The sequence below is a fragment of the Diplotaxodon limnothrissa genome, linkage group LG3, assembly GCF_057381915.1.
Source record: "Diplotaxodon limnothrissa isolate DT_005_m linkage group LG3, D_limnothrissa_male_GT1.1, whole genome shotgun sequence".
NCBI lineage: Eukaryota > Metazoa > Chordata > Actinopteri > Cichliformes > Cichlidae > Diplotaxodon > Diplotaxodon limnothrissa.
The window spans coordinates 59,766,599-59,784,058 of NC_140598.1; the positions used below are offsets into that span (position 1 = coordinate 59,766,599).

General features: G+C 41.1%; 1 protein-coding gene across 3 annotated transcripts in view; it reads right to left on the reverse strand.

Annotated features, from left to right (window-relative positions):
* Nucleotides 1-213: 213 nt before the first annotated feature.
* slc8a4b (solute carrier family 8 member 4b) overlaps nucleotides 214-17,460 on the reverse strand; it is a 63,000-nt gene continuing 45,753 nt past the window's right edge. For 2 of the 3 annotated variants that reach the window (XM_085351008.1, XM_085351009.1), the window contains 6 exons: nucleotides 13,177-13,283; nucleotides 10,661-10,785; nucleotides 9,892-9,927; nucleotides 9,129-9,228; nucleotides 7,120-7,392; nucleotides 214-593 (listed from right to left, as the gene is read on the reverse strand). In XM_085351008.1, coding sequence (XP_085207134.1) covers nucleotides 214-593; nucleotides 7,120-7,392; nucleotides 9,129-9,228; nucleotides 9,892-9,927; nucleotides 10,661-10,785; nucleotides 13,177-13,283 — 1,021 coding nt within the window. The remainder of the gene's footprint in view (nucleotides 594-7,119; nucleotides 7,393-9,128; nucleotides 9,229-9,891; nucleotides 9,928-10,660; nucleotides 10,786-13,176; nucleotides 13,284-17,460) is intronic. The other variant, XM_085351007.1, reaches the window with a different exon arrangement.

Here is a 17,460-nt window from a genome sequence, read left to right on the forward strand (position 1 = left end):
CTTTTCAGGACAGAGAGGAATGTAGGGAAAAAACACATCTGATGAAAAACTGAAATAGTCTTTGGACGGATTTAAAGATTTCCTGAAAAGTCGGCCCATATCGATCCATCTCGACTCCCTCTTTCAAGACTGCTGCATCGCTCTCTCTCTCTCTCTCTCTCTCTCTTTTCATATTGGCAGTGGGCCTCTCTCTCCCTCTGCTTTCCTTTCCATTTAAAACCCTGGTATATGGCAATAGGCCTCCAGGGAAGCCAGCAGGATGTAAATCAGCCACAATGAGACAAACATCAGCGACGTTATTATTTTGCAAGTCCGCGGCCCACCCAGCTCGCCACCGGCGACTGTTGCCCGCCTCCGGTACAGAAGCGTGAGCACGCTCACCACAGCTAAGATAGTGAAGAGGGTGACAGAGAAGGCCAGACTTCCTGGGTCCACCTTGAAAGGTTTGCCCTTGGAGCGCCAGGCGATGGCAGCGATGGTCCATGCCACGCCAATGCCCAGAAAGACGTTAACCGCATTGGAGCCGGTGACGTTGCCGATGGAGGCGTCAGCGTACTGGTCCTGGATGGCAGCGACCTTGCTGGCAAATGTGTCTAGAAGAAAGAAAGAAAGAAAGAAAGAAAGAAAGGCTTTATTGTAAAACCCTTTTTTATGCTGCCTCATTTTTAGGGTTCTTTCTTCTACTACGTTCATCTTTTCAAAACCTCAGAGCAACCGCTTCAAACTACAATAGAAAAATCAATGTGCAAGATTAGAACAAGGCATAAAAGCAAAGCATAGACCTAGCGTCAAAACAAGACAATGACACTGTGCCAACCAAAACTATGGAAATTACTTTAATTGAATAAATTTTAGATGTATTTTTGTGAAGGACTTGCTCACAGGCTGCTGCAAAAAGCTAAAGGTAACAACTGTTTTCCACTTAAAAACATACAAGTGAACATCATGTCATTCAAGAATGGAAAGAGAAGCATAAAGACAGGACAAAACTGTGAAGTGGTTGTTCTTTTTTACAGGCAGACACTGATTATCAGTCTAAGAAAAAAAAGTTACAACACCTAGGAAGAAGAAAAGCAACTGTACCGATAACTGAGGACATAATACTCAAAGACAGACAAAGGACGAACAAATGCTTGGGTGACAGCCAAATACAGCAGAAGATTTTATAACCTGCATAATTTAAATATGCAATGCTGTCAAATCCAATCAGTAGATATTTGGTTACACTGGTGCTTATCCAGTCAGCTATCACGAAGATGATGGGGAGTCATACATAAGATTTTATAAAAAAGGTTTGTTGCAGACACTGGAAGTCATTGATGAGTGAAATCCTGACATTTCCGGGAATATCCTACATGTCAGTTAAAGTCAAACTCAGTTCTTCACTCTTGGTAGATCACCTAACACTTGCTGACATCTTATACACCCACAGTTTCTATGTATCTGCAAGCCCCTTTGCAACCACAAAGGTCAGTTCCTCCATTCCTTTTGCATAAATATTATCACGGATGTGTAACGCTGTATGTGTAATTGAAAGGATTACACACTCACTTGCCACTTTTTTTAGGTACACCTTGCTACAACGAAACCATTGATACAAACAAACAATATTGTTTAGTTTTAAATGCCTGTGATCTATTGTCCACGAGATCATGCTCTAACAGGAGCAGCACCTGGTCTTTCGCTGCTGTAGCCAATCTGCTTCAAGGTTTGATGCACTGTGCATTCAGAGATGCTCCTCTGCAGACCTTAATTGTATTATGTGATTATTTGACTTACTGTTTAATTCCTATGAAGTCCTATGAAAGCCATTCTCTGACCTCTGGCATCAACAAGACAAAGAACTGACACTCATTGGGTATTTTGCTTTTTTGGATCATTCTCTGTAAACCTTAAAGAGGTGGTTGTGTTGAAAATCTGCTGTTTCTAAAGCACCCACATTCAGCCCATCTGTAAGGTGGCCCTGAGAGGCCAAATGGACTACAACTTAAGAAAAGATCAGCAATAAGAAAAACGCTGCAATAGCACACAAAACACAACGGAAATAGGAAGAAATGAAAACGGAAATAGAAAAAACGAAAACAGAAATAGGTAAAAATAGATTTCTAAAAGCACAAGGGAAGTGTTTCTGGGGAGGCAATAACCCGACGGACCAGTTGCAGGAACCAAAATATGCAATAAGAATTGTGCTGGGAGACACTTAAAAGAAGTGGAGGATCTATCGGTAACTGTGTTAGCCTAACTATTAGCCTAAAAATCTGTCATCAGTATTATATGAATCATGAGAATAAAACACATCTACCATGTTTTGGGCGCCTGCAACTGGTCCGTCGGGTTATTGTCTCCCCAGAAACACTTCCCTTGTGCTTTTGGAAATCTGTCTTTTCCTAATTCTGTTTTTGTTTTTCCGATTTCCATTGTGTTTTGTGTGTTTTTGCAGCGTTTTTCTTATTGCTGGTCTTTTCTTAAGTTGTAGTCCGTTTGGCCTCTCAGGGCCACCGTACATCTGGCACCAACAACTATCAAATACACTTAAATCACCTTTCTTCCCCATTCTGATGGTCAGTTTGAATTTTGGCAGATCTTCTTGACTATGACTGCATTCGCAAATGCAGCTGTGATGTGATTCGCTGATTAGATACATGCAATGACGAGCTGTTGAATCAAAGCAACTTACAAAGTGGACGGTGAGTGTATACTGCATAAGGAAATAACAATCTGTCAGCCACAGTTAAAGTCTCTTAGTCCATATTTTTGTAATCATGCTCCATGGAGCTGAATCAGTGGTTTAATGCTGGTTGCTCAGTGGTTGCCCTGTGTCCAGGTTATATCTTTAGAGAGAAATTTCCATCCCTGTGGGATCCCTGTGGAATGATCATTTCTGTGTTCACATTGGGTCACTGTTTGAGGCGAGAGCCTTTAGAGTTACATTATCAAAATTTATGTGCATTTAAAAAAGCCTCAGGAGGTTTGCGTTGCTCCGCGATACACATTTTTGTCAGAAATGGATTCACTTGCCATATATCGTTTTTTTTATGCACACTGGGCAGAATTAAACATCACTTGCATTAGTTTCAGAGAAGATTTACTAGTCCTGCTGCAATTTACAGTTGTGTTCTGGCATCAGAACAACCAAAATCAATGTAATAAATGCTGTGAAATGCTGTAGGTGTACACTAAGTGTGCTCTGTGGTGCAGGATATGTGAGGAGAAACTGGATGAAAAGCAGAGAGACTACAACTGGGTTGGCAGGGAATACCGGCGGAAGCTGCTGCCAGTTACTGAACGTCTGTTTTTAGACAGGCTGGTGAGAAGAGCCTCAATTTTCATTTGAATGTCAGTGAGATTAGCTGAAATTCGTATCCCAACATTAAAACTGTCCTCAAAATTTTTTCGGGGGGGGACTGTAATCCTGCTGGGGGTAGACGACACAAAAAACAAGTGTGTGTGTGCACATAGGGGCAGCCATATAACTCCACATTACTGCCTCCAAATAAGATCATCAGACACATGTTAGAGATGCAGTGGGACAAAATCCAGCAGCATCACAGACTCTGAATTAGCAATGTTTCTTAAAAGGAATCAGTTTGCTAAAGAAATATCTTCACTTGTCTAAAAAGCAACTTAAATCCCAATAGGTGCTCAATGAACATTTATTTGCTATTTCATATAAGGCTGTTCGATATAAGATATATATCGGATGACGATATGAAAACGTCTATCGTTTCATTTTACGCTATCGTTTGTTTCGTGGTGTCGCAAAATAAACTGTTTACGGCAATATTTTTCATGACTTTGATGGTCACTGTAGTTTATTAATTTCTTAAAGCTCTCTCTTTCTCTTATATTTAAAATAACCACGCTACAGGCGGATACGCGACTGTTTTTCCACGTTGTTGTTAGCAACAGTGACGGTAAACCCAGCGTGTGGCTCCGCCGTCCACTTGTTTATTTTCCACATAAACCTTTCACAATAAAGCTGAAGATCCTGTTGGGATTTTTCAAAATAAACTGAAATGATGACAAACAGGAAGAGCAGTTGAAACAAATCGAGGACCTTATTTCTAAACGAGGGGCTACCTCTGTAGCATGGACATGGTTTTGTTATGAAAAGTATGACACGGACCAGAAAACTGTACTATGCAAATTATGCAGGAAACTGGTCGGTGAAAACACTCGACTCCAGGTACACGACGCCCAGCTGAAAACACTTCACACGAGTCGAGTTACCCGAGATTCACAGAATTTACAGAAAATTTAAAATTTTTGTGATATATATCTTTGTCGGGACAATAAATGTCTAATATCGGGATATGAGATTTTGGTCATATTGCACAGCCCTAATTTCATATGTTTAAAAATAGAAAACAGAACTGTCATGGTTGTGGGTCTCTGACCCAGTGTTTTGTGTTTGTGGACTTTTTTGAATCTTGATAAGTCATTATTGTGGTATTCTTAGAGTTCTCATATTTCCTAGTTTAGTTTTCTTCGTTTATGAGTTTCTGATTCTTGTGTTTATCCTTTGTGGTTCTGGTTTAGTTTCCCTTATTGTTTTGTCCTCAGTGTTTCCTGTCTTGTTATGATAGTCTCTTGTCCTGCATGCATTGTTTAGTTTTCCTTCCCCTCTCTCGTTGCGTCTGATTTGTTCCTGCTGTGTTTCTCTCCTGTTTCCCTCGTTATCCTGCATGTGTATTTAAGTCTTCAGTCACACTCTGGTCGTCGTGGTCTCCATGTTTGCAGTGTGTTTCTTGTGTGTAGTTCATGTTCCTTTATTGTGTCCTGGTTGCAAGAGTCTTAGTTCTAAACTTGTTTCTTTTAGTGTTTTTTTTTTAATTTTTATTTTTGCACCACATCTGACTTCTTCATCACAGCAAATAAAGCTGCCTCTTAGATTTAAATCCCCCGTCTCTGAGTCCTGCGATCTGGTCCTGCCTAGCCAGCCACACAGGTAACAATGATGAGAACAGCCTGTTTAATGCTGTGGTGAATGTACGCAGACCTACTGGAGTGTCATCTTCTGAACATCTTCATTTGGCTCGTATAAACTCCTTTCGTCCACACTATTCCTGCTAAACGGTCACAAAAATATCTAAAAGTTCTCATTTGATGAACGAGGCTGTGCAGATTTTTATTGTTATACTAAAACAATTTAAATCCTCTGTTGCAGCAACTTCCCACAAAATTCCAAAAGGACTTTCCACAGTGAAATTCATGTATTTAGACCAAAGGAAGAGCAACAACTAAATCAATATTATCCAAAAAGTCAAAAATCAGTTCACACAGAGATAAACTTCAGGTATGAAGCAGCGTATGAGATGAAGACTGCAAACCAGCGTCAGCATTTGTTCACCACGGATGCACATATCAAACACCACTTACCGTTTAAATACCTCAGATGGCTACAAATGAGCTGTGCAAACCTCTTAAACAGGCAGAAACATTTTTACAGCGTGCAGCTTTCAAACCATCAGCGTTTGCTCTCTAATTGCCGGAGTCTGCAAATTCTGTGTAAATTGGGCCGATAATCCTGGAGTGTGTCTCCAATCAAATAACACAGAAATGCTTTTATGAATCTCGAGGAGGACAGAGAGAAGAGAAGGAGGAGGGAAGGGCGCATGTCAGAGAAATGGAAACGAGAGAGCAGATGAGTGTTGCTAACAAGTTTTAAGGAGATCACACACGCAGAAGGCAGCAAACACTCCCTGTGAAAGTCATAATGGCCCGCTGGAGATGCTGCATGCTAACTTGCAGCTCCTCGACAGGAAAAGCACACGTTTTTACCCACACGCACGCCTGGTTTCTACAGCATACACAGGTCAGAATGATGGATGATCCAATAGCAAAAACACTAAGAGGAGGAAAGAAAGAGCGGAGTAAGGTAACACCAAGTCAGAGTAACAAATTGACCAGAATGGGGCATGAGAGCCTAACAGATAAGTGGGGGGACTATGAGAGACTAAAGAAGGAACAGATAGAGATCTGGCTGGGAGTGAAAGTGATCAGAGATTCACAACAAGAGGGAAAATGAAAACATTAGAACCTTGCAAAAGGAAACGCGCTGATTTACGGATCTAAAATTCCCCTTCACACACCATAACATGGTTGTAGAAGGAATTGATTCAAACACTACTTTCCAGAGACCTCATCACAAGCCATCCAAGTTACCGCCCGGAAGAGCAGCACAGGAGCCGTTTCTATAAATCATACGAAGGGGCAACAATAAACCTGCTGTCGTTAGGAATGAGGCAGGGAATTGAATGAAAGTCTGGGGACGATCTGCCCACTCCGGGCAAGAAAAAAATCCGAGGCTGAAGGCTGTGATGGAGCCGGAGTTTTACAATTATATTTTTGATTTCGATCCTGGAAGTCAAAGCGGCTGCTATTGAAATCAGGCGCAGGAGAGAGGCTTGTTTGTTTATTTACATCTGAACTTTGGAGGGAAGACGCAGCTCATTTCATGTCTGGTGAAACGGAAAGCTCGAGTGTGGTGTAATGGGAGGGGAGGAATTTGTAACATGGCAAACGTGGAAAATAATCACTCTGCACCACTGTGGCGTAACACCGAGCCATCTGTTTCTGTTTGAGTCCCGCTAAACCTCTCCTCATACCTGTATTCAGATCAAGCTGCAAGCTGGGAAAATCTTCTTCCTGCTTGTTTTCAACAACCGCACTCATACACAGGCATTACTCATAATAACCCACAATACCACATCTAAATGTAACCATGTGTCTAACTAATTTTTCATTATCTAGCTAAACTAACCCTAACACAATCAGACTAAGAGGTCACACAAAGGTGGTGGTTATGAACTTAATAGGTTAAATCAGGGTTTTTCAATCCAGCTAAAAGCGTGTTCTCAGGAAACGGGTGGTATTTATCCATGCTGACCAATCATCAGCATGGATAAGACACTGTAACCATTGTTGAAAGTTTGTATTTTAACCCAATCTAACCAAGTTGTTTGAAAGGTGAAACAATATAAAAGAAATAAAGATCCCAGACACGTTTTCTGATGTGTTTGATGAGCTGGCCATTGATGAGCGTGTGGTGGTGAATGTTTTGGTGCTTAGATTGGGATTTAAAGTCAAATAATAAGGCTCTTCCCCACTCATCCTCACCTGGTACTGATGTTCCCAGCGCTACAAACACCACAGCCGTCACCGAGTCTTTCAGTCCTATCGTGCAGCCGAAGTGAGATGCCAGATCGCCCGTGACTGCGGTGAGGACGCCGATAAGCGATATGGAGACGATGAAGCAGGCCCAGCCGTTCCAGTACTCTGTGGGAGGGACGAAGGCGAACAGAACCTTCCAGAAGACGGTGAGGAAGTGCATGATGTAGTCGAAGCAGGAGGGCAGCCGCTCCTCGCCGCTCTCCTCCTCGTCATCATCTCCTTTGGGTAGGTGGGAGATTGAAACGGAGTAAAAGTAACAAGACGATTAATAAAAAGGAATGAGACAAAAAGAAGAAACAAGACAGATAAACTTCAGCTTTAACTCTAGTAAGAGACAGAAGTTTGATATCTTTTCTTGTCACATTTATCTCCTAAGTCTCTTGATTAGCTTAGATTAGCATAAAGACTAAAAAACAGCTGATCTATAGCTTTGCTTAAAGCACCCATTTAGCAGCACTTTAAATCTCACTCAATTTGTATTTGACATTGTTTTAAATGTTTTAGTCATGACTTGATGAAAAGCAGCTGGTATGTAGCTGTAATTCACAAAAACTACCCAATATAAGCAAAATGGCTAACTGCCTGAAATACCTCCCCAACCTAACATTTTAATTAGAAGCTAATAACTTACGTCATATTAATTGATAAGCTTTAGAGATTATAGAAATATATTTAAATTAAGAGTGAGGGGTTGTTTTAAGCAACACAAAATGCTGTATTAATTAAATGCTATAATGTACCAATAATTGTGCTATGTTATGCTAATCTAGCTTGCTAGTAGCCCATACTATGCCCATATATGAGAGCTGTTTCATTCAATCCCATTGCCACCAGTTTACAGAGTCAAGCATGCAGCCTTACTTTCTGCCTTTACAAATATTTGCAAAAGAAACATTTTTTGAGTGTGATACTGTAATCAAATGTCACCATAGCAACTAGCAAGTAATTTTGATACATTTCTTCTGTCCAAGATATTCCAAAGTGAATTCTAAGGGATATTATTCAATAGTATATAAAACCTGCTCTACTGATTCAATACGTGCAGAGTACCCTCTCATCCAACATCAGTTTCTGCCTACGTATCCCCCAATTCGGATGAATGGGCAGAAATTCCTACAGACACACTCCAAAGAGTGGAAGCAGTCATAACTGCAACTCCATATGTGCATGAGTAACATGCAGGTAGAAATATTCTTTTGTCCATGTACTGCATTTCCTACAATGTCAAACTACTTTACATAACTAAAACTGAATCAGACTTCTGTCTGTGACAGTAAAGAAACAGACTATGAATGTAATAAACGAAGCTTATGCGTAAGTTCAATAGGGAAGATCTGTAGTCACTCATCTGTCTGCTTCCCAGGTGTTGATGGATAATCTAAGCTTAGATTATCCACATCACTTCCACTTTCCCACGCTGTCAAGCTGATTGTGACATCACATGTCTAGTCCAATCAGCTTTCTGCTGGCCTTCTTCTGACCAATCAGCTTTCACTCTGCATACTGTACATCTGTCATTCTTCTTTGCAGTTGCCTTCGTGCAACTCAGGCTCCATTCAAGCCTCCATCTTCATCTCCACCACCAGTGTCTAGACTCTGGGGAGTCCTGCTCTAATCCCTATCACCACTGAGATCCCGTTCTGCTGCGCCGGGCCCTCAGGGTCTAACCGCCAAATATCTCAAACTGAATTCTGTATATCAATAAATCACTTTCAATTCCTTCTGATGATCTCTCCTTATCAAAATACACTATAAGGGTCCAAATTAAATGCTGATGTCACGTTTTAAGAAAAGTTCTTTCCCTTCATCCACCATCTTTAAAAATAAAGTCAAGAAAAATGTCAGCCAAAACCACTGTTCATAAATCAAAATGAAGCCCTTTGTGTGTGTGTGTGTGTGTGTGTGTGTGTGTGTGTGTGTGTGTGTGTGTGTGTGTGTGTGTGTGTGTGTGTTACCTGCACTGACTGTAACAGCATTGACAAACTGTTCCCTCCAGCTGCTGCTTCCCACCACCAAGGCCAAGTTTGTCTTCTTGATCAGCTTATCTACTGTACTCTATACACACGCACACACAAATATACAAACGCACAAATATCAACCATGCCATTGCATACAAATCAGGCAGAACAGGAAAAACACAACCCTCAAGCTGTTAATTCATTCGCAGCTATACAGAAAGAGGAAACTGCTGACTTCAGGCCTTTCGGTTAAAACCCAAACCATACATTCATTGAAATTTTCAGGCCCCGGTACTCCAGGTATAAGGTGTGCTAATTAATATAAAGCTGTGAAATCAGCCGTGCCACATTTTACTTATGCTCGCTGTAAAATTCAGGAAGAAAAAACCTTCAGGCATTCTGCTTCAGTGTTTTAGTCTAAAACAGGCAAGAGAAGAAAGATGATAAAAGATGTTGTAAAAGAGCTGACAGCAGCTAAGGAGCACAGCACTAGCAGTCATTACTGTAACTTTACTGACAGGGCTTGGAGGGAATTCTGAATTTTTTACTATCTACTATGTTAAAAGCATCATAAAATGGTAAATGTGCCATATTTTTTAGCAATCACGGTAAGATAAATTACTAATTAATCTCGATGTGTGGCAACGCTTAATGATTTATAGATTGGGATGTGATTAACCCAGGCACCATTAGTACATTTCAGTATTGTACAGTAGATGATTAGAGAACAAGCTTTGCATGCATGAAAATGATGGATTACCTTTTCAGCATGCCTAAGAAGTGTATTTACTGCTCTCTGCACACAGACACACACACACACGCACACAAAATGACAAAAAATGGACACGTGAGATGATGAAATCTGTACGCAGACACACGAGTGGTGACATTTCGAGACCAAACAGAGATGAAAATGACGAATGAGAGGACAAATGAATATGACAATTAACAGGAAAAATAAGTAACGATATGATGACACAAGATGAAGAGACAGGCATCAGTTAGGGGTCCACGTGAAGCCACAGAGAGCCCCGTCGTTGTGTCGTTATTGTGTTTCCCCGGCTGCACACTCGTGACGATGGTGTTCGTCAGAGTTAGAAATGGATCAGATCTAGGAAGGCCCGCCTCCTAGTGTTAAAATATTTATGAAAGAACAAAGCCAGGCTTGTTTAATGCCTGTTTTGTACTGAAATATGATGAAAGCATATCGTCTGTGTTGGTTCTCAGTCATCCAGATGATGGAAGGAGCTTGAAAAGAAAGCGACTTAACTTCTTTGAGTTTCTGAAAACATCGTGTTAATAAATTATTAACTTATTTTTTGCAGGTCCTTTTTAAAAATCAGCAGCATCCTACCAGAGAAGGCGTTGCTCTACATGCATCCACTGCAAAATGAAAGAATGACACTGGACATTTAGTTTTAGCGACCCAGCAGGACTTAAAATGCATCTGATAGAAGAATCGCTCACATACACCTGCTCTGGTAAAGGCATTGTTAGTGCAGTATCGGCACGCACAGACACACACTTACCTTGAACTCGTAGGACTCCTCTATGACCACTTCTACCTGTGTGTGTTCGCCCAAACTGGGACAGCCCATCTTGGCCACCTCTTCCTCCTCCGCCCCCACCAAAGGCTTGTTTTCATTCGAGTCACCTAGGTGACAATAGAGATGAGTAGTGATGAGACTTTACAGTAATAACAGAAACAGCTACCTGCCCAGTCTGGCAGCAGAGAAGCACATGACAAGAACGGGTTGGTGCTCGTTGGTTAGCAGTGACTGTACTTTCAAAATAAGAGCAAACCTTTCAGTTTCAGTGGATGTGCCCTGCCAGGATACTGTTTACGCGTTTTCATTTTGAAGTGTCTTTATTACTGCTCCATTTACTTGCACACTGACATTTTTAAAGGCCAAAGCTAGTTTGCTAATATTTTCACATATAGGACTTATTATTATCTAAGATCCTACTTAAAAAAAAGTCAATGAAAAGATATTAAAAATAAGGTCTGAAATGTTTCCTTGTGTTATTCTGAGTTTTTTTGTTTAACAGTGAGATATTTTTAAGGATTTAAGATGAAAATTGTGTCTAAAATGGTAGAGAAAATATCAAATACTAGTTACATATCATACAACAGAACATAACATGTAACATGATAATTGTACTGTTTTATTTATGCAGTGATGGAAATCTTCTATCATCTATCAATACTTTCCACCTTTATTGGTCCATACCTTCTGTTTGGGAGGGATAGCCAATCAGAAGACTTAAAGACAGAGGAATTAAATAAAAGCTGTTTTAGCAACAAAGACCAATGTATGAGCTACAAAAGAATGATATATATAACAGTGAATCATCTAATGTCACTCTGGTGGAGTGCACGAAAAAAAAAAATGGAGCTGGAAATGAACATAATAGGTCCATTTTTAAATTTTAGCTCAGCACAATTACTCTAGGTTTGGGCAGTCACGTTACTCAAATATCTCCGTGGCATTTAATCATCAAATCTTGCCCTGAGGGTTCTCCATATAGTCGTTTGCTTAATCTTTTAATTTGACAGATTTCAGACATCATCTTAAGACTCTTTTTTTCATTATTCTCAGCAGAGACCACAGCAGTGTGAACTATTACTGAGAAAACGTATGCTGTGGGTTGTGAAAGAATATATATGTATATGCTAAATCTTTAAACATGGGAAACGCGAGCTTTATCCGCAAAAACTTTACGTTTTCTCCCACCTCTCTATTGCGCGCTTCCGTGTATGCTGCAGCATCTCTCCCAAACGTCTCCTTGTTCGCTCACGTTTCCAAAACAGACAGCAAGTTATTAATTTTTGCCGTTATCAGTGTGTAGCTCGCTGTAATTGAAAAGCTGTGTACTGTATGTGACAGCATTATGTGGTTGCCAGTCTGCTCGCTCTGTGACAGCATTATAAAACCCATCACATTTCTGTGTAATGAAACATGCCACGGCATGCCGCAGGCTATGGGCTCTTCCTGTGTGACATCTACACTATAGACGCTTTGAGAAGAGCCTCTGTGTGTGTTTAAAGAGTGATAAAGCAGGAAGATTCTGGTGCGGCTAATTGGCTGGCACGTCTTTAAAGACACAAAATGAACGCGGCGAAGAATTTTTGTTTGAAAAATACGTGAACTTTCTGATTGGGACACATTAGCTGCTCTTTGAAGCTGCTAACACATTCAGAGGTACAATGCTGGTAATGTTTAGCACTAAATGTGGAATATATATATATATATATATATATATATATATATAAATGACATATTGACTTTGAGCATTGGTTCTCTCCAGCCTTGAGTCACCTCGGGGAGATCAGCTGTCTCTCTGTTAAAGAAGCCTTTTAAATTTTCATCTAAAGCTTCTCACATTCTTAAAAAAAAAGAAGGGCGGGGGCTTAAATGTTTTAGATTCTTGGATTTCAAAGATCTGCGCGGGTTTTGAATTAGCAGATGACAGTACGAGAGGAAAGAAGCTGATCGAGATGGTTCATTTGCCATGACTAAACTGCAAATTGTGTTCCATCTGCGACGACGCTGCGATACTACAGCGATTCCAGACAACGAAAGGAAGCTTTCTGGCTTTTGTTTATACTGCATACACCAAACCTCCTTATGGTGACATAATTAAGCAGATCACATGCTGATTTGGATGAGTTATTACTCCTATCCCTCCTGTGACACGATTACTTCAAAAACGCATCGCAGCTCAGGGCCAGTGATGTCGAAATCCTTCCCAAGTCACATCCTCAGTGGCTCAAAGTGAAATGTTTCCACGGTTAATCTGAGTTTAGATTGGAGGCTTCAGGTAATCAATGCTGGTCTCACCTTGTCTCCAAGCGACAGATGTGCACCGGGCCTGTTTGCTGATAAATAAAGACGTCATTCTGTCTGTCACACTTTCCCTGTTCCTGCTCTCACTCCTGACTTCTTGATACTCTCCTTGAACAAACACACACACACACACACACACACACACACACACACACACACACACACACACACACACACACACACACACACACACTCACCGTGTTTCTGTCCTATCTCCAACAGAACAGGCTCTCCCAGCTCGATGGTAAAGGTCTTGTTCTTCTCATACTCTTCATCATCAATGATTTTCACCTCGATGATCTTCCTGTTTGTTAAAAGAAGAGAGAGACGACGAGGCTCAGTGTGTGCAGTCCAGATAATTACCTTTTTTGGTTGTTCTCCATCATAGTAAGAGCTTGTTCATGGCAAAGGACCAGTCTATTAAAACTCTCCCCGTGACAGGTTGTAATCGGACACGAGGTCATTTCTGCTGCCCCTACACTGAAAAACACTGACATAAGTAATCATTATACTACCTAACTTGAAGTAACAGTTATAATAAACACACCCAAAAAAGGAAAAATAATTAGATTTGATCCCCTTGTGATTTCTCTCAGAGAAAAGGATGACGAGTCTGAGCAAAACTGAAGGCTGAAGCCCAGATTGGCAGTACTCGGGGGAACGGCGTGTGAGGGTGCTAGCTACCTCCCAGGCTTGACAACTGACAGTGATGCTATGAACACCACAACTACTGGGGAAACATTTTCAATCAGGAGCGCCCTGGGGAGCAACTAAAATGCAGTGCAGAGAGTTTTGAGGGGATGTGTAAATTGGAGCGGAAAAAAGGTGTGGAGATTTTCAAAAATAGCTATTGGAGCACTTCTTAGTACTGCTTGTGTTGCAAAAGACAGATTATTGATATATTTAAATAATGATTTTATTGTCTTCATAAAGAAAAGAATCTTTGAAAACCATAAAAACGAATAATTTGTGTCTAAAACTGCAGACATTAAGGTGTCAGTGCAGGGAGGCTGTAAATGTGACGGGAGTTTAACAGGACAGACTGAAAGCTGTGATTGCTTTGCATGTGGAGTTTCAATGTAAACCAACAATAATTAAACCATTCTTTGTATGTGGCAAATCTATTGAATCAATTTTTCCCCACTTTAAACATCTGCAATTTTTTTTAACCTCACAAAGTGTGTGCGTTCATATTTACTGGCTTGTTATTTCCTTCAGTTTCCACTCAGTGCATAGCTTCTGTCTTTCTGCGTGTTACATTTACCAGCTGGTTTCGCATGTTTAACCGGCTTCATATCTACGTTTCTTTGTGTGAAGCACAAAAACCCAGACCAGAGCTACTTCTTAGCAATTGAGGACTTTTAGGAGGAGACTAGGTTAGTTGGATCTTGTGCCATGATGATTGAAAGCCATGGCATTCGCAAGGCCTCTGTGTCGGGCTCCTCAGACAGCTAACGACCCCCGGTTCCTGCCAGGATTGGTCTGGTAAATGCTAGATTACTCGTGAGAAAACTTTTATGCTTGGGATTTCAAATCCCGAGGACTGGATTCACTCTGCGTGACTCAGATGTGGCTGAATGCTGGAGCGTTCAGCTGTGTGTTAACACAAAGTCCAGGTGTCATTCTCAGCAAATTCACCCCAAGATCAGACCATGTAATGTACATAGAAACCACAAAGAGCCAAGAGTTGGAGCTCAGAGAGTACGGACTTCAGTTAACATTTAATGAAACGTTAAATCTTAAAGGTCTTGACGGTACAATCAGAAAAGGAGTAGAGCTTGTTTTGAAGGAGAAAGCCTCTTCTTTCTAAAAGAACACGGCAAAGTTGCATCAACAAAAACCACAATATGTCTGGAACAATCCTTTGGAAAGACAAGAACAATGTAGAGATGTTTGCCTGTAAAGCACGCTGAAGCATCTGGAGAAAAGCAAACTCAGCATATCATCAAAAGCACCACATATCGACTGCCAACCACGGGGGTGGAGGGTGATGATTTGGGGTTATTTTGCAGTCACGGGGCCTGGGCAGCTTGCAGCTATTGAGTCAACCATGAACACCTCTGCATATGAAAGTAGTCAAATGTATGGCCATCTGTCTGACAGCTAAAGCTTGTCTGAAACAGGGTCATGCAGCAGTGATCCCAAGCACAGCAGCAAATCTACAACATAACGCCTGAAAAAGAAAACAACTGAGGTGTTGCAATGGCCCAGTCAAGGTCCAAACTCAACTAGATTCTAACAATCCCACATACAAAGACAATATGCACTGCAAGCACCTTCAATCAAGGCTATTCCCTCTAATTTGGGTGTTCTATCGAAGATGTTAATTTCCTATGTCTGCCTTTGCTTTGCACCACGGTACTGCTGCTGATTCTGAATGGTGGGATGATATTTACTCATCACTACCAAACACATCTGTGCGTTTAGATTCTGTGGAAGATGAGGTCAAAGCCTATACACTAAACTGCTCGATGTAAATAAACATTTCAAACAGAACTGTCTGGCTGAACCAAACTTAGTTCATTCAGGACAACGATAATCAAAAGGAGATTGTTTGGTTCATCTGCAATGCGTTATATTTGGCGGTATGGCTCAGTTCTGGGAAGTCCCCACACTTCCAAGCGCATACGTGGAAAGCATAAGCCAGGGAGAGCAGTTAAAGCTACAGCAATGCCACATAGAGATGTAAGTCACAGCTGATTATTATTTTAAGACCATAAAATATAAAACTGGTTAAATATAACAAAGCCAAGAAAGGAAGATTTTATCAGAGAGGACAAAGCTTCAGCAAATTATACTTCCAATTACTTTAAATGGAGAGATTAAATGTTTCACTAAAGTCATTACATGCAGTGTTTATCCCCACTTTAAAAGGAGAACTACTTCTATAGCTTATAAAGTATTTCTCTGTTTAATTGTTATTTGTGCGTGTCGTGCAGCAGCTTTGATACTTCTAAGGAAATTTCATCAGGTTTGGTATCTTTCTGGCCCGTTTCATCTTCATCACCACGATCCATCTGCGTCTACCAAGCGGAGAGGAAGAAAGAGCGTTCACTTCCACCTGGTTGTGTAATCGCACGTTTCGCTGTGAGCCATGTTGACTATAATGCGGAAAATAGGCTTTGCTTCAGCAGAAAGAGGAAGCGAGAGGGAGAAATGGGCGGGGAGACGTATATGGAGGGTGGAGGAAGGGCAGCGAGGGAAAGAGAAAGCGACGGAGGGGAAGAGACGTGGAAGTCCATTTTTATCGTTGGCGAGCTGTCAAGGCAACAGTGGATGTAACTTGATTGATTTGGTATTTCCAGCGTCACATCAGCGTGAGTGGCCAACTCCCAGCCAGTGATGGAGAAGAAATTAAAATGTTGTTTAATCAGATGTGAAACAAAAGGAGATAAAAAACATCCTATATTTAGGAGGACTACAGGGAACTGAAATTACGCTCGTTATATCCACAGACTGTAAATAAAAAATGGTGGTGCTTTTAATGCTGTATATTTAGGCAAGTTTACTTGGGAATCTGTGGCGACTGACTTGCTTTTGGAGCCAGCCATCAGTGGCCATTAGAGAAACTGCATTTATGTCTTCTTCTTGCTTTATTATGTAGCTACTTTCATGCCACAAGGTGTCGCCACAGCGGGTAGCTCCACATGTCAGTCTTAGCATCCTGACGCATCCTCAAAGGGGATTTGTGTCTTTAGCTGGAACATTTGATATTGTTCAAATGATTTCACAAATGAAATTGTAATGCTGAGTTATGTAAAAGATTACACAGACATCGTTAAACCTTTTCCTCTGAACTGGGATTTTTTTTTTTTTTGTAGCTTAGCATTTGTTACGCAGCACGTTTGTCAAACTTCTGATTATCTAGAAACTACAAAAACTGGAAGAAAATCATAAAGTTTGAAAATAATTATCGTAGTATGAACTCTAATGCTCTCTGGTCACCATGGTAATGCCTAAATATTTCTTGAAAAAAAAAAAAGACGCACAACTACAACACAGGAAAAGACCCAGGGAAACCGAGTTAACGATAAAAACCCTGAAAAAAATAAATTTCACACCCGAGCTGGTACCGGTCCGTGGCCCTGGGGTTGGGGACCGCTGCTCTACTATTAAATTCAATGCTTTAAAACCCAACACTTTGACTTAAAGTGAGCTTCTGGCAGCGGCGCTATATTCTACTTTTAGTGGAGATATCATCTGAATTTCAGGAGCGGGGCGTCTCCTCCATCACCCCCCTCCGGCCTCAGGCTATAAAAGCCCCCTTTCACCTATACCTGCTGTTCTCATTTTCATGCCCCACCCTTCCCCCCCATTTTCCCTCTCTTTTCTCTTCCTTTCCTTCATTCACTTCTCGTTAGGAGCAGTCGCAGTCCCCTTTGAGGCCTTCCCCAAACCGCAGCACCAGCTCACACTTCCTCATGCCTCATCGCCCATCGTTACAGAGGATGTGGTCCCAGCTAGTTATTAGCTCTAATTTA